The 23,285-nt window shown below is 43.7% G+C and overlaps 1 protein-coding gene across 1 annotated transcript in view; it reads right to left on the reverse strand.

Annotated features, from left to right (window-relative positions):
• Nucleotides 1–22,911, reverse strand: part of LOC144611980 (transmembrane protein 106C-like) — a 32,620-nt gene extending 9,709 nt beyond the window's left edge. The window contains exons 1-5 of the mRNA XM_078431355.1: nt 22,644–22,911; nt 7,449–7,512; nt 5,441–5,600; nt 3,762–3,902; nt 474–523 (exon numbers count right to left, since the gene is read on the reverse strand). Of these exons, the coding sequence (XP_078287481.1) occupies nt 474–523; nt 3,762–3,902; nt 5,441–5,600; nt 7,449–7,512; nt 22,644–22,839 (611 nt within the window). The 5' untranslated portion in view covers nt 22,840–22,911. The remainder of the gene's footprint in view (nt 1–473; nt 524–3,761; nt 3,903–5,440; nt 5,601–7,448; nt 7,513–22,643) is intronic.
• Between the last annotated feature and the right edge of the window lie 374 nt (nt 22,912–23,285).

Genomic DNA, 23,285 nt, shown 5'->3' on the forward strand with positions numbered 1-23,285 from the left:
GTTGCAATTTTAAACATACCTGGGTTGGATTATCGCCAATTTACAAGCACCCAAGTGTGCCCGTATCCAAGTATGTACACGACCCAAGGGGACAAATTAATATTGCGTGCCATTCATTAATGGAAAGATTGAATTACTTTGTGTAGAATAGTTACTGTTCCCATTTCCACTCCAGGCTCTCAGATTTCAAACATCCATTTCTTGGCCGTAGCCCTTTTCAAAAACAGATTGATCCTCGACTATTTTAACTGAAAAGCTCCATTGCTTTGATTAACTTCTGTTTCTCAATAGGCAAATAAAATGTTCAAACTCGATCTTTAGGGATAGTTTGTATTGCAAGAGCAGCCATTTGGCTAGTTTTCAAACTTTAGCACAGATTAATTGAATACTACGACCGTGCCGTTCAGATAAAAAAAGATGCAGTTAGCATTTAGGCAGTGAACAAGGAGAGGGGGGATAAAAACACTACTTACTACACATAGTTTAGAGCTCCACGAAATTCCAATTGAACAGTGTAGTTCACCTGCAAAGTTAAATTAATTGATTAAAATAATAGATACAAGGAAAAGGTGAAACAATAAAGTTGAATAACACTTTCACTTCTGGTCAATCTATTTACTTCACAAGTGGTCTATTTATTAGCTACTTTTAAAAAGTGTGAACAGAGCTTAGGCAATTTAGTCTTAAAGTGTCATTAGTAGAAACAAAGAATTGCAGAGGTGCTGGAGTAACTCAGTGGGTTAGGCAGCATCTCTGGAGAAAAAGGATTCTTCATATTGAAGGGGGGGGAGAGAATGATGAGGAGCTGGAGGCAAGAAAACCCAATCAGGGACAGCAACAAATGACCTCAGGCTGGGTGGTGCCTTGATAGGCCTATCATTGGCTGGGAAAGGGGTGATCTCAGGAGGGAAACAATGTGGCGAACTGTGGAACTGGTTAAAAAACTAGGGTGGAGGAAATGGGATGGGGAGTGTTAGTAGAAGTTACTTAACATTCGAGAATTCAATGTTCATACCGCTGGGTGGTATGCTACCCAAGCAAAATATGAGGTGCTGTTTCTCCAATTTGCATGGAGCCTCATCCTGGCAGTGGAAGAGATCAAGGGCAGTGTGGGAAAGGGAAGGTCCTAAAGTGTCACAGTCTCGTTTTTATTTGTTCACAAAATGTGGACATCACACATTTACTATTCATTCCTACTAAACCAGTTGAAGAGTTAACTACATTTTGGACAGGAAGTTAAATATAGGCAAGGCAAGAATCAGCAGTCCAAAACTGTTATTGCAGTCTAATGTTATTACATTTGAATACAAGGTAGCTGGAATAACAAGTAACCAGTGGTTGTCATCTCTGGTATCAAGGTGGTAAAATAGTACATGCTTGTTTTTACTTAATGCATTATCAGAAGCTTCTTTTGTATAAAGACTCGAGGCCTGATTAATTTACATTGATCATGAGTACTGTGCAACTACGAAAATGGTGAAGTGACATTCCAGGCTCAAGAGTATCACTTGACCTAAAAGTTAAACTCTAGGCAAGTTGAAAGGACAGCCCAAATGTTGAATCAAATCCATGGAAGGTTAGGTGCCCATTTAGCCTTAAGTGGACATGATGCCAAATTTACCACTATGTTCCACTATGACTACCAAGAGGAAAGGGGAGAGGGAGCCACTAGCCCCGGCCCCGAGTGACCATCGCGGCAGCAGCAGAGCGGCCACAAGGCGCTGCCGCATGTTCGTCCTGCTGTCGGCCATCTTGTTTCACCTTCTCTCTTCTGCCGCACTGCACCACGGGAGGAAGTAACATACAAGATGAGCGTTTCAGTAATATTATATATAAACATAGCACAAAAAGTAAGGAAATTTGTGTTTGGCAGATTATTTCTTTGTTGTAACAATGCTTCTTGGCAATAAATCTTATACCGTTGGAAAGCCTGTTTATTTCCCTTTTAAATGGTGCCACATTTGTAAGGAACATGCATTTGTGGGATGAGCAGCAGAGCTGAGTATATGGGATGCGCCCATGAAAAATTTGCCAAATCTTCTCTGCCAATGCCAAACAGCTTATTCTGCTGTTGCTATTGACTCTTGTTTTGAGCTTCTGGTACCCCCAGGTGCTGACAATCAGGTGCCTGATTGGCACCTGATTGGCAGCATCTGTGAGCATGGGCCCTGCTACAGTGGTCAGTAGGTGTCTGCTCCAAGAATCTGCATGCCACGTTTGACTGATCTGGATAGGGCCCGTGCGATAGGGCAACTTCAAGCTGGTGTTCCGCAAAACCAAGTTGCGGCATTATTTGGAGCGAGCCCTAGTACCATCTCCAAAGTGAAGGCCAAGTTCCATATAACGGGGGATGTCAGAGACAGGCCGCGAAGTGGGCGTCCCAAGAAGACGACACCCGAAGAAGACCGTTTCCTCACCCTGTCAGCACTTAGGAACCGTAGGCTGTCTTCTACAGATTTGCAGTCAAGGTTTGCAGGACGATATGGCCGACGGCTCTCTGCCCAGACAATTCGGAACAGACTGCACGCAGCCGATCTCCGGTCTCATAGGGCTGCCAGGAGGCCTGCCATGACTGCCCTTCACCATCAGACCCGTTTGCGCTGGTGTCGGCAACACGTGCACTGGAACCTGAACATGTGGAGGAACGTTATGTTCAGCGATGAGTCCAGATTCTGCCTACGGCAGTTGGATCATAGGGTCAAAGTGTGGAGAAGACGCGGAGAACGCTATGCTGATTGCTGCACCGATAGTAACATCTTTTGGTGGAGGCAGTGTGATGGTGTGGGGCGGCATCTCCCTCACTGGAAAAACGAAGCTTGTCATCATTGGAGGCAATCTCAATGCAGAGAGATATCGAGATGAGATTCTGCAACCAGTGGCAATCCCATATCTCCACAGTCTGGGACCGAACTCTATCCTCCAAGATGATAATGCTCGCCCCCACAGAGCAGGGTTTCTCAGAGACTACCTCCAGAATTTGGGAGTGGAGAGGATGGAATGGCCTGCCAGCAGTCCTGACCTCAACCCCATTGAACACTTGTGGGATCAGCTTGGGCGTGCTGTTCGTGCCAGAGTGACCAACACAACCACGTTGGCTGACTTGCGACAAATGCTGGTTGAAGAATGGGATGCCATCCCACAACAGTGTGTGACCAGGCTGGTGACCAGCATGAGGAGGAGGTGCCAGGCTGTTGTGGCTGTGTATGGTTCTTCTACACGCTACTGAGGCTCCTGTTTATTAAATGAATAAATTGTTAAATTGCCAATATGTCTTGTTTCTTCAGACTTCAATCATCCAATCCACCAATCCACCAAACAACACCGAACAAGAGTCAATGGCAGAATAAGCTGTCATTGGCAGAGAAGATTTGGAAGATTTGGCAGATTTTTCATGGGCGCAACCCACATACTCAGCTCTGCTGCTCATCCCACAAATGCATGTTCCTTACAAATGTGGCACCATTTAAAAGGGAAATAAACAGGCTTTCCAACGGTATAAGATTTATTGCCAAGAAGCATTGTTACAACAAAGAAATAATCTACCAAACACAAATTTCCTTACTTTTTGTGCTATGTTTATATATATATATAGATATATAGTGCAAATGGCTACGTGAAGCCTCGCACACAGCTCTGTAGGCTGAAGAGTGGTTTCCATAGTGCACCTATTTCGCACAAAGAATATAGCAGGTTATGCTATAGTCCGAGGAAGCATTATACCTACAATAGAAGAGGCAAAGAAAATCCAACACAAAAGTTACCTGTTTCTCACTTAGAGGTGGTATAACCGAAACATTATTCAACTGCTTTGTTCCAATCACAGTTTTCATGTACTGGACTTGGCTAGTAAGTGTATCAATAGAAACCGTATAAAAATTGGAGTTACTAATGTTGAGTGTGCTCTGAAATTAAAAAGAAAGTCTATTTCAGGAATAACACAACTGATGGCATTACATTTTTCTGATGCAGCAATTCGGACCGAGACTGAGTAACAACCTCACATGATATCACATCAAACTACAAGGGCAACCCGGAGCTTGCAGCAACCTGCCATTTTAAATCTGTCCCATTCCCACCAAGGTCTTCGTCCTTCTATGTTGTTCAAAAGATGCACAACACCAGCTTGAGGAACAGCCTATTCAAGGAGCAGTATTGAATTTAACAATTACAAGTTAGCATCACCACTTTACCTCCCTCTCTAGGGTCTTTGCTTTAGTTTCAATTTGTTTCTTTTTAACCCATTACTCCCAATGCCAACTTTTGCAGTGGTTGTTATGTTGCCAACACTCCATCACACACATTCCATCAGTTCTCTTCACCTCTATGCTCTCTTCTTTCAGTTCTGTAGGGCCCTTGATCTGCAATATCAACTACTTGCCCTACAGATGAGACTTCCAAGCTCTTCCAGCATTGTCCATTTCTTTTGTTTTGATCTTTGAAAAAGTAGCTATGCACAATTGTGTGCGCAGTAAAACCCCCTCCCAAATACCTTTCAATGAACAGTCGTGAAAAGACAGGACTCAAGCAGGTGACACCCAATGGGCAATTTTAGAAACAGTCCAGACACTTATTTGTCTTATGATAATAACATTTCATAAAATAATCCATGATCACTGCTACAGAGTTAGAAGTGGGTTATAAAGTTCTGCAAACAAATACAGATTCAGACATTACTGGTATTTCGTGGGTGGGGGAAATTCACAACACATTTAAAGACAAAATGGATCCAATAAAAAGCTTTTACTCACTGTACAACAACATACAGATGAGAGGGGTTGAAGCAAGCCGAAAAGCCTGAACTAACATCAGGCAATAGTGAAATATATACAAAACATCTTTCTCTTTTGACACTACGTTTTAGGGTTTCATTTGTTTTAAAAGGCGGTGCAATTGCACATATAATTAGACCTGGTTATGATTGAATCAAAGATGAACACTTGGTTGAAGTAGGTTACCTAAAAAAGTATTTAAAAACAGCTGTTTTAAGAGACTGGGAAAGTTTTATTGTTTAACATCTTATGTGCTGCAAATTACCCTGCTATTCCCATTTGCAGAGTTTGCTCTCTCCTTACTCCAAGTTATTGGGACATTTTAGCCAACACACAAGTAAAATCCCAGACAATGATCAAGCAGTCCTGAATAGAAGTTGGAATTTTAGACCCATTCACATAATCAAGTGGACCATTTTCAACTGGTAACACTAACTGAAAACATTTGCAAACAATTAAATAGAAGCCCTACCTTAACCATATCACCTCTTTATATAGCAGCTGGACTTTGGATGCATATGAACCATATAACAAAGTCTGGGATGCCGTTTGAAATGAAAGCATTAAAAGTACTTTTTTAAAAATAAATAGCGATGAGACAAAAGCAGTATCATTTAAAACACAAGGATATAGCTTTAATGGAATAAATGAGAATTATTTTTAAACATTACCGTCATATCAATGACAACTCTGGAGTTATTTCTGTCAAACTTTACTATAACCACTCGGATTCCATCATCAATCACAGCCACTGACCGAGGGAACAAGAAGAAGACAACCAATCCAGATATGAAGAGGCACAGGAAAATGGATATGAAGACATACAATTTCCTGAAATGTAAAACACAATCAATTTAAAGGTTCCCTTCAGAAAGCATTCTTTTTCAAAATAGTTTGAGTTCCAGAATGAAATTATAATTCTGTTAGCTACAAGCTCTTTAGTATTAGCAAAATGAAACTTTTGGGCAGTGGAAAAATAAGCAGGACAAACCAGGTAAATATTTATTATTGAATGTGGAAGATGCAAATTAAGCTCACCTCCTCTCTCTCTCTCTCTCCAGCATCCCAGTTAGGAGACAAATTATGTATATTTGAGGTGGGAGGCTCAACTATCCAATAGCCCAACTTCAAGTGGAACACAACGTAATTGTCATCAAATTGTCAATAAAAAGACCTCTGTCACTTGTGCAACTTTTAAAACTATCAAGAACTCTGGATCACAAATTAATATTGAATGTCAAAAGGCAAAGTCAGATTACCCAAGTTAAAGGCTCGCAAATAATAGTGACATCTTGATCTAAAGAAAGCCACATATCAAAATAATTACAGAACTCACCAATGCAAGATTAAAGAGAGACACAAAATCCTGTAGTAACAGGCAGCATCTTTGGAGAAAAGGAATGGGTGACGCTTCGGGTCGAGACTCGACCCGAAGCGTCACCCATTCCTTCTGTCCAAAGATGCTGCCTGTCCCCACTGAGTTACTCCAGCATTTTGTGTCTCTCTTCGGTTTAAACCAGTATCTGCAGTTCCTTCCTACACAGGATCAAAGAGATACAAGCTTGCATTAAACCATCATTTACCAAAGTGCAGATTGGCCATTGTAAAAACAGTGGCACAGGACAGGTTTAAAGCCAAAAGTGGAAAGAAACAGACACATCTCACAGACAATCCAGCTTTCCAACTACTCTGCCAGAAAAATAAATCACTTCCCTCGCTGACACAAAAACTGGTCTAACTGGGATACCCTTCAATAACAAGCAGGCAGAGGACCTGTCTGTTGCCACGATGGCTGTTGGATGCCCAGGATGAGTTGATGATGTTCCATGAACCTTGTGAGAGGCATAGTCATCACTCCATGACCCTCCACTCTCATACCCATGTATTCTGTCACCAAGTACATTCTCCAATTGGTGAGCTGGCTATCACAGAGCCCACCAACCCACAGGTGAACTGAGCTAGATGGCAATCAACAGAACCTAAAGTCAACAGAATGGCTTCCATGCCGTTGAATCTTAGCCTCCTCACATCTGCTGAGACAGCACAAAGACTAGTGCAAATAGCCAATTGCACACCTACCAATCCATCATTGATCCAGTCAGAACAATACAGAATGGAAACACTTCATTTGATATATTTTCCTAGTTATTTATTCTGGCCTAGACCCATTTGCCTGCTCCTTCTAGTCAGGCATTCTTCAATGAAAAGCACCCCCCCCCCCCCCACCACCCCGAACAAAAAAAATCAATCTACACTAAGCCTTTCAAATTCATCAAGTTTCCTAAATTCACTTCTTAAAAAGGAATGTAGTCATTCTAAATTGCCGTCCAACCTCAAATACTACAACCTTTAAACTGAATTTATAGCAGCTAATTGTCATTTCTAGTTTGCTGCCAAGTCACAAAGTCCATTGGAATTGTGAATGCAGGACTCAATAGAAAATATTAGTCCCGGGTATTGCTGAGTTCTGCAACTACAAGGACAGTGAAGGCCAATTGTTACAGCTTAGCCACTACTGGTCTAGGCCTAAATTAGGCTCATTGGACATCAACTCTTCAAATCTGTCGAGACCTCCCAAGTGACATTTAGCATTGGAAAACTGACCAATTTAAGCTTTAACAAGTCTAACCACACAAAATGCAACAGCAAGCTGCAGATTATGGTCCATGCAAGACTTACGTTCTTTGTGGCTGTAACCTCTGGTCACTGTATGGGATCAAAGCCACCAATTCATTTATCTGCCCTATAAAACAAAAATAAGAGAACTCAGCAAATCCAATTTGCAGCATTAGAGAACAAAGCAATAAAGACATTGCCAAATAAATTACTTAATATCGCAGTTTTTCTCCATAGGTTATATTCTCATGAATAACTTATTTTGGGTTAGAATACTCAACTTTAGTATACTAAAGGAGGTGCAGAAGATTAATAAAAGCCTAGCAAATATGGTACAAAACCACCAGGAAAATAAAAAAGCGGGGGACAGAAAACCAAAAAAAAAAGCCCATGTTACAGATAAAAAATAATCTTGGAAATAATCAGGTCAGGCAACATGTGTGGAGAGAAGAAAAAGTTAATATTTCAGGTTGATGGTCTTTCAGAGCTAGGGGAAAAAAAGTTAAAAATGAAAACAAGTAGGAATGTCTGGGTTGGGTGGAAACCAAAATTTCACAAGTGGTGATGGTGCCAGCTGAGACGATGAAGACTTAAAAATCACACACGATCTATCCAGAGGAGATGTAAATGAGATGGTGTTACAAGGGAATAGGTTCAAGATCTGACTGGTAGAACAGAAAAAGGCTTACTTGTCTGTTTAGTTACAAATCAGTTTTATTGGCAAGAGAGAGAACAATACTTGTCTTGGTATGCGCTGGGTCCAGTTTTACAGCAGCACACCCCTCTCTCTCTGCCTCCGTCCGCGGCTCTGGTCGCGACTCATACATGACTCAACCCCTCTCGTATATGAACTAACTTCTGGCTTACTGGTGCCTACCTTTATACAGGTAAGAAATCAGCTGTTAAAATAACCGCCAATAAGTCCTGGCCAATAGTGCTGCTCCCAAATTCAAACTAGAACCAATGGCAGGGGACTGCATCCTAGCAAGCCCCCCCACCCCCCGGGAACAAAGCGCTTTCAGCTGCAGATTGGCACGTAAAGCAATACACAGCTCTACAGATTTGGCGCGCAAATCCATACAAACAGCGAGGTGTTTATTCACAAAATGCTGGAGTAACTCAGCAGGTCAGGCAGCATCTCTGGAGAGAAGGAACGGGTGACGTTTCGGGTCGAGACCCTTCTTCAGACTGAAGGGTCTCGACCCGAAACGTCACCCTTTCCTTCTCTCCAGAGATGCTGCCTGACCTGCTGAGTTACTCCAGCATTTTGTGAATAAATACCTTCGATTTGTACCAGCATCTGCAGTTATTTTCTTTCAATAGACACAGCGCTACAGACTTGGCGCGCAAAGGTTTAAACAGAGCGCTGTCAGCTTAGCGCGTGGGGATTTAAACAAAGAGCTATCGGCAGCAGCGCCATGGGTTCTAAATATAGTGCTGCCATCTGCAGTGCTATGGGGTTTAAATATAGCGCTACCGGCCACAGCGCTATGGGCTTTAAACATAGCGCAATGTTTAAAGCCCACAGCGCTATGGGTCATAGATTGTTTAGGCAAAATTCTCTATAACAAATGGGAACAGAGGAAACTAAAAACACAAAATGCAAGAAGTATGAAGGAAAATGCTAAAAATACTCAGCGAGTCTGCCATCATCTGGAGTGTAAAATGGTATAAATTGACGACCTCTCATCGGAACTGGTATACGTATGGCTGGTTATCTGAAATTGAATTCAAAGTCACAAGGTCTTGCAAGTGTCCATCCTGCAGCCAAGAGACCATTCCTTTAGCCTATGTAGGGTTTTGTTAGAATAGTGCACGTGGTCAGAGTAACAGGCAACTGGAAGCTCAGTCACCCTTACAGACTGAACAGAGGTATTCTGTACAGCAATCACCTTTTCTGCACTGTGGAGGAGATCACGAGCACCAAATCGGTAGTAGTACAAACAAATCACTACTTCACCTGAAGTGATAATTGCATATGGGAAGAGGTAAAGGACGGGTGTTGTAATTCGCACAGTTGTTTGGGATGGTGTTGCCAGAAGGGGCGAGGATGTTTGGTTGCAAGGGAAAGTAAACAAGGGAGTGGTGCGGGAATGGTCTTTGGAATGCTGAAAGGGAGAGAGGAGGCAGGGAAAGACGTGTCTGATGGAGGCATCAAATTGAAAGCAGAAATTTAAGGATTTGTTGATTCTGGAGGCTGGTGGGGTGGAAAACAAGGATAAAAGGAACTTTGCTCTGGCAAGGAGGGGTTGGGGTGGTGAAACATCAGAACAGATGCTGTTGAGTCATGTTAATTAGAGGGGAAACCTTTGTTAAGGAAAATGATAGACTATCTCAAAAGCATTGGTGGAGGAGCTATCATCAGAACTGATATAGTGGAACTGGAGAAACTAAAACAGCATCAAATCCTTGCACGAAACAGGGAAGGAACGTAGTCAGGATTGTGATAAATATCCAGAATGGTCAACATTTTCCATGCATCCCAGGAGATAGGGAAGTGGAGGAAAAATCAGTAATGTGAAAATGAGAGCAAGGTGTAGCTGGTAGCAAAGCTGATTAAACTATTTTTGTATGATACGAGGAAACAGCACTAATCCGCCCTGCCGATGTCCCAATAATCCACTTGCAATTTCAATTTAGTGCACTGCATTTGGTGCTCGTGATGCAATCTCCTTTAACTGAAGGAAATGCAGCGTCAGTGGCTGTTTCGCATAACACGCATTTTCAGTTTGCAATCCCATCGCCGACCTTCCTGTTCCCAATTACTAATACCAATTCTCTCTCTTATTCTACCTTTTGATCACTTCTCACTTACATGTGTTCCAACAGAGTCCAACACGAGTATGGAGAAACAGCAGCTTATCATCAGAATAGGGAAATAAATAATGAGCATCAACAGCGGCATTTAACTATTTCAAATAAACAGATTACATAGATTGCTGGGAATGCTCTTGTCAGCAATAATCTGCATAAAGAAATCGGGAGTTCAATGCCACAGGTTGATTTTTCACCGACTGTCCAAATCTGATGCAATGGGGAAAGCCATCCAGAGAATCAGCTGTGAACAACAATGCTCTGCCACAAGTCAGTCAACTCTCCTTCTTTTCAGCTTAGATTACACATGCTTGCAGCCATTCTCATAATCTTGAAGGACATGTGAAGGACAATGGACACGCCATGTGAAGGACAATAGACATTGCAATTTCTTTTCTCCCACTGGCATCCAGAATTTAAAAACTCAAAATCCAGTAAGGAGATTTGCAGAGACTGGTAGAAACATGCTTCATACAAATAAGTTCACTGGGTACACACACATTTCTCTCATAACTAGATGTTTACATCAGATTCAAATGCAGGCAGTGCCATAGAAGCCCATTGACTTCAATCTTGTTCTGAAAAAGGAAATTAATTTGGATTTGCAATTGTGCACAGAGATCAACGTTAAAAGATCCTTCAGGAGGGTGAACCCTCGAAGCTTCTGTACCTGGTGGTTCACCTGGTCGCATTCTCAAAACCTGCACAGACTAACTGGCTGGAGTTTTTGCAGACAGCTTCAAACTCTCCTTGCTGAAATCAGAGGTTCACACGTGCTTTAAAAGAACAGGAATAATAGAAGAGTAAGGTGACGTGCCCCAATGACTATTAACCAGTGGCACCAACGTCTTTGTGATAAAGTGCTTTGAGAGGTTGCATAACTCCTACCTCAACAAGAACCTGGACCCACTAGTTTGCCTATCACCACAATAGATCAACAGGGGATGCAATCTCACTGGCCCTGGATTGGACCATTTGAAGAATAAAAACACATATACCAGGCTGTTGTTTATAGACTACAGCTCGACGTTCAACACCATCATCCCCTCCAAACTTGTTGCCAACCTCACAGAACTGGGTCTCTGTGCATCCCTTTGCAACTGGATCGACTTCTGCATCAACAAAACACAATCTTACAAATCAGCAACAGTTCCTCCTCAATGACCATCATTAAAGGTGCACCTCAAGGCTGTGTGCTCCGTCCCCTGCTCTAACTTTGTACAATTCACCTCATTCTTCTGAACTTTAGCAAGCCTAGTCTGCTTAATTTCTCCTCATGTAAACCCCTACTAATCCTGGATTTATTCTGATAAACCTCTTTGTCCACCTTAATCTCAGGTAGATTTTTAAAATCAGGGATGGAGATTGCATTTCTACCGAAATCCTGAAGACCTCTAATTTTTCCACTTTACATTCCATCTGCCATGTTCTCACACATATCCCTCAAGGCTTCTTTCCATCTTCAAAGTGCAGCTTTGCATCCTTAGAAAACTGGGGTACAATATGCTTTCTCCCGTCATCCAATTTTGTTGATGTTGATTGAACTTTTGATCCCCAGCACCACTCATTTTTTACACCCCACCTACCAAACGGACTCATTATCCCTCCCCTATCCTACTTTCTGCCAATCAACCAACCGACCCACAAGGCAGATTGTTACGTTATTCCAACTCAACACGACCCAAATAAAATTCCAATGTGCTCGAAATGTTGTTTCATAACCTCACCCGATAAATTATTGAAGCCCTTCAGAAAGGGCAACTAGTTCAACTGCTTCAATATTATTTTGTTAGGCACCACCTCATGTAGCAGATTTGTCAGACATTTCTCTTTTCATAAATTTATATTGGCTGAAAGAAATCACATTTTCCCAGAGTCCTGTTACGACACAGATTATAGGATTTTCCTCATCACTGCTTTCAGGCTAACTGGTGTGTAATTCACAGGTTCTCTCACTCAGTCCTTCAACATTGAGATTACATTTGCTATCTTCCAGGCTGCATTCGTTATCCTCAAAACGATTACATTTTGAAAGATAACAACCAGGGCACCTACATTGGCAATATCATCATCACCCCTCATTGTTCTGAACTTTAGTACGCTTAATTTCTCCTCATAAAAACCCCACACAAAGAGTGGTGGGTGTACAGAACGAACTGCCAGAGGTGGTAGTTGAGACAGGTACTGTGGCAATGTTTAAGAACCATTTGGACAGGTACATGAATAGGACAGGTTTAGAGGGATAAGCCAAACACAGGCAGGTGGGACCTGTGTAGATGGGACATGTTGGCCGGTGTGGACAAGTTGGGCCGAAAGGCCTGTTTCCACAATGTAAGACTATGATTCTACGGTCTCTTTCAAAACACTGGTATGCAGGTGATCAAATCCTGAAGGATATACATCAGCTTTGAGTCCCATTAAATTCCCCAATGCTTTAAATTTTACTCATTTCTTTGAGCTGCTCATTCATTCCAAGCACATTGCTCACCATCAGTTCCAGATGAATTTGTTTTTCACTCCAAGTCAGCTGCCAGCATTTTCAGTTCATCAGTTCTACCTCATTACCTACTTAACTGCTGGACTGGCAAGTTACTTGCTTACCACTGCAAATGAAAAATACGAGAAAAATTCAACAATAAAATCTAAAATATTTGAAATGAAATCATGTCCTTACTTTGGGCCTGCACTCCACAAGCTAAAACATCAGCCTCATAACCAAATTATTCTGCTTCGCTTTTAGCAGTATTTATTTCTCTCTATTCTTCCACACTCATAGAAAATAGGTGCAGGAAGAGGCCATTCGGCCCTTCGAGCCAGCACAAGGGTTGTTGCTGCAGAGTGTGAGATTTTACAGTATTGTTTTGTCAGAAGAAAATAGCAGCATCGTGGCTAGCATATCCAAATCTACTTCATATGGTTGATGGGAAAAACTTCTGTAAAAATTCTTGACACTATAAACATCTGGTCACGAGACTCTAAATGTGGCCCAACTTAAAACAGTTCTCATCTTCCATTACTTAGTTTTACTCAATGTTGAACTATCAAAAGGCTGTAACTTCGTTTCAGCAGTTTCTGGATGCAAAGCACGCGCTGAAGAAGCACAAGAGCCAAGTTCACATCATCATAACATCACATATAAAAGTGGAAGGTCCAAAGTGACTGTTGTTATGGAAAGTTGGCAAACGAATGACTGCATTGAATTGGCATTCATGCACAACTGTTGAAGCTACCAAATTTTTATGGATGCCAAAGCAATTAAAACAGCAAACAAATTTGTGCTGCTGATACTACCTTAGCCTTCACATCAGTTTCAAAATCTAAATTAGCTGGGATTAGAAAAAAAATACAAAGGAGCCAAGTTGAGGCAAACACAAGAACTGAGCAGGGAACAGTTTGCCCTTTAAGTCTGTTCCACCAATTAACATGGTCACAGCCGATCTGTTATCTGAGCACCTCTTTTGACTAACCAAGATTGATTTTAAATTAAAATTCCCTTAAACTTAAACTGAAATCTCAGTCTTGAATATACTTGGTGACCAAGTATCCAAAAAGTTCTGGAGTAGAAAATTCCAAACATTCACTGCCCTCTGAGCGAAGAAATTCCTAATTTTTGCCTCAAGTGCACGTCTTTAAGATGGGCTGCGACCCCATCCCCTAGGTTGTGGTTGATCCAGCCAAGGGTAACATCACCCCTACTTTTACCTTATCAGGAATTCCGTAGGTTTCAACAAACCTAGTTTCGCATTCTTCTAATCTTTATATAAGCAGTCTGGATCCAATAATCCATCTGGTAAACCTCACTGCATTCCCTTAAAATAAAAACCTGTACACGGTATTCTCGATGACGTCTCACCAGAACCACACATAATTGAAGCAAAATGTTTTAACCAGTGCTCCAATCGTCATGTATCTAGAGCAAATGGTATGTTTGCTTTTATTACAAGGAACTGCAGGACTTTTAGAAAAGGACTTTTGTCCTTTTATTACAAGGAAAAGGACTTTTGTTTACAAACAAAAAGACACAAAATGGTGGAGTGACTCAGCAGGTCAGGTAGCATCTTTGGAGAACATGGATAGGTGACGTTTCAGGTCATGACCCTTCTTCAGATCAATTTTGCTGCCCTCACTACCTGTTGGAGCTGCATGGTAACTGTTAGTGAATCATATTAAGGACATCCAGGTCCCTCTAAACACTAACATCTTTCAAATGCTATATAATGGAGGATGGCAAGTGTTTGGCACATACTGTATCTTGAAAGCCTCAATGCAAAATTGATTCATTTTTGGAAAGACTTCCCTCACATAAAATATTAACTTTAACTCAAAACTTAAAATAGTCCTGCAAGAAAATTCAAGAGATTTGATAGAAAGTTATGAGAAAGCTGGTTATTTTCATTTCTGGCCATTCACTGGAACCAATGCACTCTTCAGCAGCTGTTTGTTATTGAAATACAAAATTCTATTGCACTATTATCCTCTCACCACACTAGCAATTCAAGAACTGGATTAAGGACCACAAAAGTTTAAATCTCACCATAGCAAAAAGGGAATTTAAATCCAATTAATTGAACAATTTGAAATACAAAGATGAGCAGCGAGTCTAAAAAGTAACCAGATAATTGTGAAAGCCTCAGATTACCCATGTTAGGGAAGGAAACCTGCAGCCCTCGCGCAAATGGGTACCAATTCTTTCTCCCCTTCCCCCCACCACCAAAAGCTAGCAAATTTCCAAAAAAGAGAGTTTGCATCAATTGCTGCAGCTGCCAGTTTTCTGATCCAAATTGCTTTCACCGCCCAGTTTATTGGGCGTCAACCAGTACACACGCAATCCTCAGGTGACTCAACCTCATTCAGCCATATGATCCCAGCCAACAGGATACAGTTCAACGGTCCTTTATTGTCACGTGTACCATTTAAGGTACACACTACATAAAAGTTAACAAACATCCACCACAGCGGATTCTCCACTGTGATGGAAGGCAATAAAGTCCAATATTCTTCCCTCCTTATTCTCCCACGGTTGGGGCAGTCAAACCATCCGCAGTCAGATACGCCCAATCCTTTCAAAATTCCACCCAGGTTCTTGCTCCCCACCATTTTATTTCTTTTCCCAAACCCCCCTTCTATTGCCGCAAGCGTCTTCTCAGGATTGGAAGATCCCTCCATTTTCCTGGTTCTTTACTCTTTAAAACTAGTATACTTCCCAGATTTGTTAAATCCAAAAGACTGCACCAGTAACACTACATGGCCCCAAAGCCTTTAAACTATTCAGAGGCAAAGTAATGAAGTTACTGCCAACGATCAATGGTAAAATGCAGCCACTGACTCTTTAATCCCCACTAAAATAAGCTGCTAATACTTGCTACCGCTAAGTGATACCGACAGTGTTTCATTCTCTCCTTCCTCCCTTCCCCCCTTCCTGGGGAAGTAGTGGAAATTGAGTAAAATTTGCAGCACTATGGGGAAATGAGACTGATAAGATTGCTCCACCAACAGCTAGCTGATATATGATGGATCAAAAGGCCTCCTCCTGCACATGTATAGCAATTCCATGATCCATGGAACAGTCTTAAATGCTTTCAACCAGCATTGACGTGATGAACGTAAACTGGCAGTTGACAGATTTAGTTAATTACAAGATCTGCTGCGTATTTATGTAGAACAACTACATTTTAGATAGAGGCGATTGCTACAAGTTCACAATCCTCAAGGAAAAGAGCAGAGCCGATTAGTACAGCTTATCAACTCAGCTCACTGCCAGAGGCTCTCAGGGTGGGCATATGCCAGATGAAGAGTCTCATGAGTTGGATGTATCCTGCACTCTAAACCTAATGTGATAATCTAATTTTAGGGCCGAATGGCCTACTCCTGCACCTATTGTCTATTGTTCCAGTGTAATACAATCAAGCACTGAATGAGGAGACCCAGCACAAATTAACCTATTTTATTTGGTATTCATGAATTCACCAAGTCAGTCCTGTCGATAGAGAAGGCAAAAATCTCTCCATATCAAGATGTCTGTAGAGTGCAGCTGTAATTAAATTGGATCAACTACCAATACTGTGGCTACACGAGCAAGTCAGAAGCTGGATATGCTATTTGCAACACAGCAGCATTTTACACCCTCCCCAACCAGCAAGCTAGCTTTAGCAGGCTCACAACATTTCTGATAATCAGCCACATCCAAAACAAAGGCACTCCGCCGCCCAAAGTCTTGTTCCTGCCCCCTGTCTGTATGAGCCACAGCATCCGCCTCACTCTTCTTCCCTTCCGTGTGAAGGTAAATACAGACTCGCAGGCTCGGCCTGCACGCATTCAAACATTAATTGATTAACCTGGAGATCCCAGTCTTCGATTTACATTTCATTGCTCTGGTGTTGGTTTGGGTGCAATACATACAATACAATATATCTTTATTGTCATTGTACAGGGGAACAACGGGATTGGGAATGCGCCTCCCATACGATGCAATAAATTAATTAGCTAGTCAGTATTAATGTAAACAACCCAATTAAACAAATTAGAACAGTTTTAAAACAGAATAAAGTGCAAGTAGGTCTGTGCCGGTTCACTGAGCGATGTGACCATCTGGCTTAGCAGGACTGCAACAATTTGTTAACATTCCTATCCCAAACTAACATTCATAAAAAAAATTAAAAATCAGGCAGTCGATACCGCTCAGGATTACATCATAACAAGTGTATGGTACAGTCCCGCATTTCTTTCTTTCACCGGAGATGAGAACGGTGGTGGAACAGGCTCAGGAGAGTGAGGCAGCATCGCCTGCGATGGGACAGGAGAGCATGGCAGGAGCCGAGGTGGCGTGGTCATTGGCGAGATGACCAGGCAATCATCAGTGTCAGGCAATGGTGGTAATGTCGGGCCAGGGCCACTAGGGATGCTTGTGCGGTCGGGCAGGTACGGAGGCAGTGCTGGCTCATTCACAGGCAAGATGTGCTGTCGATTACGTCTGTAGGTGCCGCCGTCGACCAGATATGAACGTGGTTCGAGAGTAGTTCCAGATATCACACCAAGGCGGTCGTGCCCTTTTCAGTTTGCAAACGGACCACCTGTCCCTTAGCTAGTGATGGAAGAGGTCTGCTCATCTTGTCATACCAGATGACGGCACGGCAGCGCCGGAGACTCAGGTTCGATCCTGACTACGGGTGCTGCACTGTAAGGAGTTTGTACGTTCTCCCCGTGACCTGCGTGGGTTTTCTCCGAGATCTTCGGTTTCCTCCCACACTCCAAAGACGTACAGGTATGTAGGTTAATTGGCTGGGTAAATGTAAAAATTGTCCCTAGTGGGTGTAGGATAGTGTTAATGTACGGGGATCACTGGGCGGCACGGACTTGGAGGGCCGAAAAGGCCTGTTTCTGGCTGTATATATATGATATGATATGATATGATACCATAGTTTCTGAGCGTCCCGTTTTTGTTGCAGCTTGGAATGGATCTCGGATGGAGTTCGAACTTGCGGCTGCAATGTCTGTTTCGCAACTGGTAGTGCGGCCCGGGTCTGCGTGACATCAGGCGTTGGGCAGGTGTCACGGGAGATGTTGCTCTGTGGGATCGTTTCCATCACCTGTTTGGCACTCCTGATAGCACGTTCAGCCAGCTTGTTCAACTGTGGGTACTCGGGACTGCTGGTGATATGACGAAGGTCCCAGCGTGCAGCAAAGTCTCTGAGGTGTTGGCTGGTAAACTGACTGCCGTTGTCAGAAAGTAGCTGATAGGGAGCCCCGTGAACAGAGAAATGGCGTGTCAGATTCTGGTCTCCAACTGGAGGCGTGGGTACGGATCCCACTTCTGACACCATGTTGTTGGAATCAAACCCATACACAGGAGTAACAACTCAAAGTTTTATTGTAACACAAGCGAAGGAAACATTACAGTGAGACAGAGCAAGGCAGCTTACATAGTTTAGGTAGGGATGAAGTTCCTGACTGGACCACATGTGGAATGTGCAGCATGCATAATAAGTGAGGTGATCTAATATGGTAATCTACAGGTGCTTTACATGTCATTCAAATTGAAGAACTCAAGGGACTTGTGGTAACAGCAACAATTTGTTAACATTCCTGTCCCAAACTAACATTCATTTTAAAAAAAATCAGGCTCAGGATTATATCATAACAAGAAATTGTATTACTAAGCAATTGAATCGGACAACGTAAAGGTTTGCCTGTCCCGCTGAGTTACTCCAGCATTGTGTCTATCAAAGTTTGGAGATTGCGTTTATGCATATATCCAATCTATTGTGCAGTATCAAGTTTCATTCAAATTGTTGCGCTATCGTGTACCGTTTTGGCTGTATTTCAGACACATACCCCATAAAATAAAAATCGCCATTTTGATCTAATACTTCCGTGTTCAATGCGTGTTTCGTTGAACTATCAGGTACTGTTTTGGCTGCTTTCGGCCTAACCAATTGTTCAAGCGCTTTTGATTAGTAACTTGTCAGTTTCTTTGTTGAACTAAACATGTGCCTTAATTTAGTTCAACAAAGAAACTGACAAGTTACTAAAGAACCTTTAGCAACAATGGGACCCAACTGGTCGTCTAGTTATTTCTAAAGTTCCCCAAATGCTTTAGGAAAACACCACAAATGCAGGATCAACTTTAATATTAACCAGTCACAATGGTAGATATTGCAATAGCCTCCTCAACGTTTACTTCTCTGTCCCCTCCACCTCCTTACTCAACATCATCTATCTATATCTATACTATCTATCTAAATCTATACTATCTATCTCTATCTATACTATCTATCTATCTATCTCTATACTATCTATCTATCTATTTTATATACTAAAACTCTCTGTCCGTATGTATGTGTTTATGTGTGTTTGTGCGCAGCATAAATTTGATGCTTCGCACAGCCAAAACGATACACCACAGCGCCACAATTTTTGCACCACCTTACTCACCATTATCCTGGGCATCATCTCTAACAACTCTCATTCAAATTGAAGCTACATTTTTAAAGCTAGACATTTTAAAATTGAAAAATTCACCTTCTAACCCATTTCCTGAAACTCCTCAGCGTGCGACGTCACAATGCTCCACGTTCCACTCCATTTGCTCCTGAGTCACCAAAACAAGATGGCCGCCCTATCATGCCCTCTCCCCTCCCCCCTCGCCCGGCCCCGCCCCGGCAGAGACTCGCACGTCGTCAGTCAGCGTTGAACGCACAGGCACTGGTAAGTGTCTTTCGCAGCCAGCGGCTTCACGGAGGGGAGTAGGCGTGACGGCCAAGTGGGTGGAGGGTGCGGGGGAGAGCTGGGGCGGGGGAGAGTTGGGGCGGGGGGTCGGGGAGAGTGGGGGGGGTGGGGGAGAGTGGGAGGGGTGGGGGAGAGTGGGAGGGGTGGGGGAGAGTGGGAGGGGTGGGGGAGAGTGGGAGGGGTGGGGGAGAGTGGGGGGGGTGGGGGAGAGTGGGGGGGGGTGGGGGAGAGTGGGGGGGTGGGGGAGAGTGGGGGGGTGGGGGAGAGTGGGGGGGTGGGGGAGAGTGGGGGGGTGGGGGAGAGTGGGGGGGTGGGGGAGAGTGGGGGGTCGGGGAGAGTGGGGGGTCGGGGAGAGTGGGGGGTCGGGGAGAGTGGGGGGTCGGGGAGAGTGGGGGGTCGGGGGGTCGAGGGGAGTGGGGTACAGCGAGGGTGAGGGGGAAGGGGGACAGTGGGGGGCAGGAGAGGGGGCTGGGGGGAGGGGAGGAAGGTGGGGTCAGGAGAGGGGGAATGGGGTCAGGAGAGGGGGAATGGGGAGGGGGGAATGGGGGTGGGGAGGGAACAGCATCAACCCATGCGCTCTGATGCAGAAATCACATCAGGTGGGTCAAGGTAAGGCAGGTAGTGTTGCTGCCCCACAGTTCCAGCCACCCAGATTCAATCCTTGTGTTTGTCCACTCTCACAGACAAGTTGTAGAATGCAGGAAAAGGAGATTCGTTGGTGGGCATGAGAAATAGTGAATTGGTTACATGAAAAATTAGTGAAGGAAATACCGAGATCCAAAATAGACTCAATGGACCACATAGCCTCTCAAATCAGAACATTTCTCAACTATACAAAAGTGACAAAAATCTCAATGTGATTGAACGTCTATGGGTATTTTCATATATAAAAGTAGTAATATCTAGCTCTACTTCTTCACCAATTTTTCCAACCGTCTAGTGCCCACGACTCACTTTTGGGAGACAAGTGTTTCAACCTCTCACACTCTATTCCCTATTACTGGTCAGCTGCTTGTCCCAGTGTCACTGGGAGCCCCAATTCCAGACTCCTGGACAGAACCATCATTTTCAGAATCCAGATTCAATAGACTTTCTCTCAATGTCAGTTTTTTAGTTTAGTTGTCACGTATACTGAGGTACAGTGAAAAGCTTTTGTTGCATGCTAACCAGTCAGCAGAAAGTCCAAACGTCAATAGTCAATTTATTTGTCACATACACATAAATGTGCAGTGAAATGAAAAAATTACCCGCAGTTCAACAATAAGACCAATAAAAATAAGCAATAAAAATATGCAAAAAACACATACAATCATAAACCAACACCAAACAAAAGAAACGTCCATCACAGTGAGTCTCCTCCAGTTACCTCCTCACTGTGATGGAAGGCCAGAATGTCTTTTTCTCTTCACCTGCCGTCTTCCCCCGCGGTCAGGCTGTTGGAGTTGCCACAACGGGGCGCCCGACATTGAAGCGCCGCACCAGACGGTGAAAGGTCCGTGGCGGGCCAACCCAAGCATCTTACATGATTACAATCGAGCTATTTACAGTATATAGATACATGATAACGCAATAACGTCTAGTGCAAGGTAAAGCCAGCAAAGTCTGATCAAAAATAGTCCGAGGGTCACCAATGAAGTAGATAGTTCGGGACTGCTCTCTGGTTGGGGTAGGATGGTTCAGTTGCCTGATAACAGCTGGGAAGAAACTGTCCCTGAATCTAGAGGTATGCATTTTCACATTTCTATACCTTTTGCCTGATGGGAGACAGGGAAAAGGGAGTGGTCAGGATATGACTCATCCTCGATTATGCTCCTGGCCTTACCAAGGCAGTGCGAGGTATAAATGTAGTCAATAGTAGGGAGGTTGGTTTGCACGATGGTCTGGGCTGTGTCCACAATTCACTGCAATTTCTTGCAGTCTTGGATGGAGTTGTTCCCAAACCAAGTCTGATGCATTCTTATAAAATGCTTTCTATGGTGCATCTGTAGCGCTCATACCCCTTTATGCATTGATGCCAAAGTAGAGATGGTTGAAAGCTGCAAATTCCAAAGTGTAAATATCACCAGCAACTTGTCCTGGACCACCCATATCAAAGCAATGGCCAAGAAAGCACATCAACACTTCTACTTCCTTTTCTCCAGAGATGCTGTCTGACCTGCTGAGTTACTCCAGCATTTTGTGTCTTCCTCATTGAAGACCTTTGAACTATATTTAATCGGACTTTATTGAACATTATTCCTTTTATCCTGCATATGCACACTGTGGATGGCTCGATTGTAATCAAGTATTGTCTTTCCGTTGACTGGTTAGTACACAACAAAAGCTTTTCACTGTGCATGGTACAAGTGTCAAAAAACTAAACTAACATATTCAAACACTCCAACCAATTAAACATATTTCTTCAAGAAAATGGTGGTCTCAACCCAAAACATCTGCCATTCTTACAACTGCCCTACTAATTAATGATGGAGTAACTCAGCGGAACAGGCAACATCTCTGGCGAGAAGAAATGGGCGACGTTTGGGGTCGAGACCCTTCTTCAGACTCTGGAATCCTTTCTAAAATTTATTGACCCAGCCTTTTAAGAATTTGATCACCTCTTCCAATGTTTCGCAGGCGACTGTGAAACATCCTGGGACATTTTATTGCATAAAAAGTGTGGTATAAACACAAAACACCACAGGTGCTTCCACCACTTCCACCACCCCCCCCCCCCCCATTTTTAGTTTTTGCTTCAGTATTGGGGATTACTGCACTTTCCACCTTGCCCTTTTGCACCTTGCCAGCCTCTTAATGGATTGCAAACAAAGACAGGAAAACAACACACTGACTTTTGATTTGTCCTTGTGATAACATTCTTAAAGTCGCCCTTTTGGCGCAGGCGATCCATTTGAAAGATTAGCCGAAACAATGACAACAAAGGTCACAGAACATTAAAATAGTGTCAAGCTCAAGCAGGATTGCAAGAACTGAAGGGCAAAAACGGCAGCACCCGGCGTAATATTATCTGCAACATTTACTCGCCCTGCTGCGGTTACAATGGATGCTCCAGTACCGAGCAGACATACAGTGGTAAAGTTGACCACAGATACTAATTGGGTGGGGGTGGAGAAGGGAAGGAAGCCCCGAGAACGGATGCGCCTTGTTTACGAAGCCTGAAAAAGATGTCCAAGAGGAGCGAAGGTGCCGAATGACGAGAAGCCCATCCTCCCCGTTTACCTTTAGGGATGCGGCCGGTGCCTTGGCACGTCGGGCAGGTAACGCTATCCTTGCCAGTGAACTCCACATAAGGAAAGCGCGCTATGTCCTCCTGTCGGTCTTCGCTATCTCCCAATAAATCCTCATCGTCCCCATCGAGAGCCCGCTCTTTCTGCTGGCTGCCTTTACTAGCTCGCACTGACATCTGCAAACCCATTACTGTCTCTTCGCAGGCCGTTACTGGCTCACTTACGCGCGCGCTCCTTTTTCCCAGCGCGGGCACGCGAGCCACGCCCTGCCTCCCCGCGCGCGCTCCCCCCCCCCAGCCCTGCCTCCCCGCGCGCGCGCTCCCCCCCGCCCTGCCTCCCCGCGCGCGCTCCCTCCCGCCGGGGCAAGCGCCGCGCGCGCGTGCCCGCCCGCCGCGCGTAAACACGCAATCTTCGGTGCGCGCGCGCGTCTTCAACTTGCGTCTTGAGGTGTTTCTGAGCCAGCGGTGAGTGGGCAGTCATTTTGAAAAAAAACTCCCAAACTCATCTCCTTGTCCTTCGGCAGTTGCTCATGATAGAGGATGACTCGTTTCCACTTTCTGCCTGTGGGTTCATGAGCTGACTGATGATGCCAATGTGGGAATTGTAGCTTTTTCCACAGATGGGCCAGGAGGTG

This window comes from Rhinoraja longicauda, chromosome 42 (genome assembly GCF_053455715.1).
Source record: "Rhinoraja longicauda isolate Sanriku21f chromosome 42, sRhiLon1.1, whole genome shotgun sequence".
Lineage (NCBI taxonomy): Eukaryota > Metazoa > Chordata > Chondrichthyes > Rajiformes > Arhynchobatidae > Rhinoraja > Rhinoraja longicauda.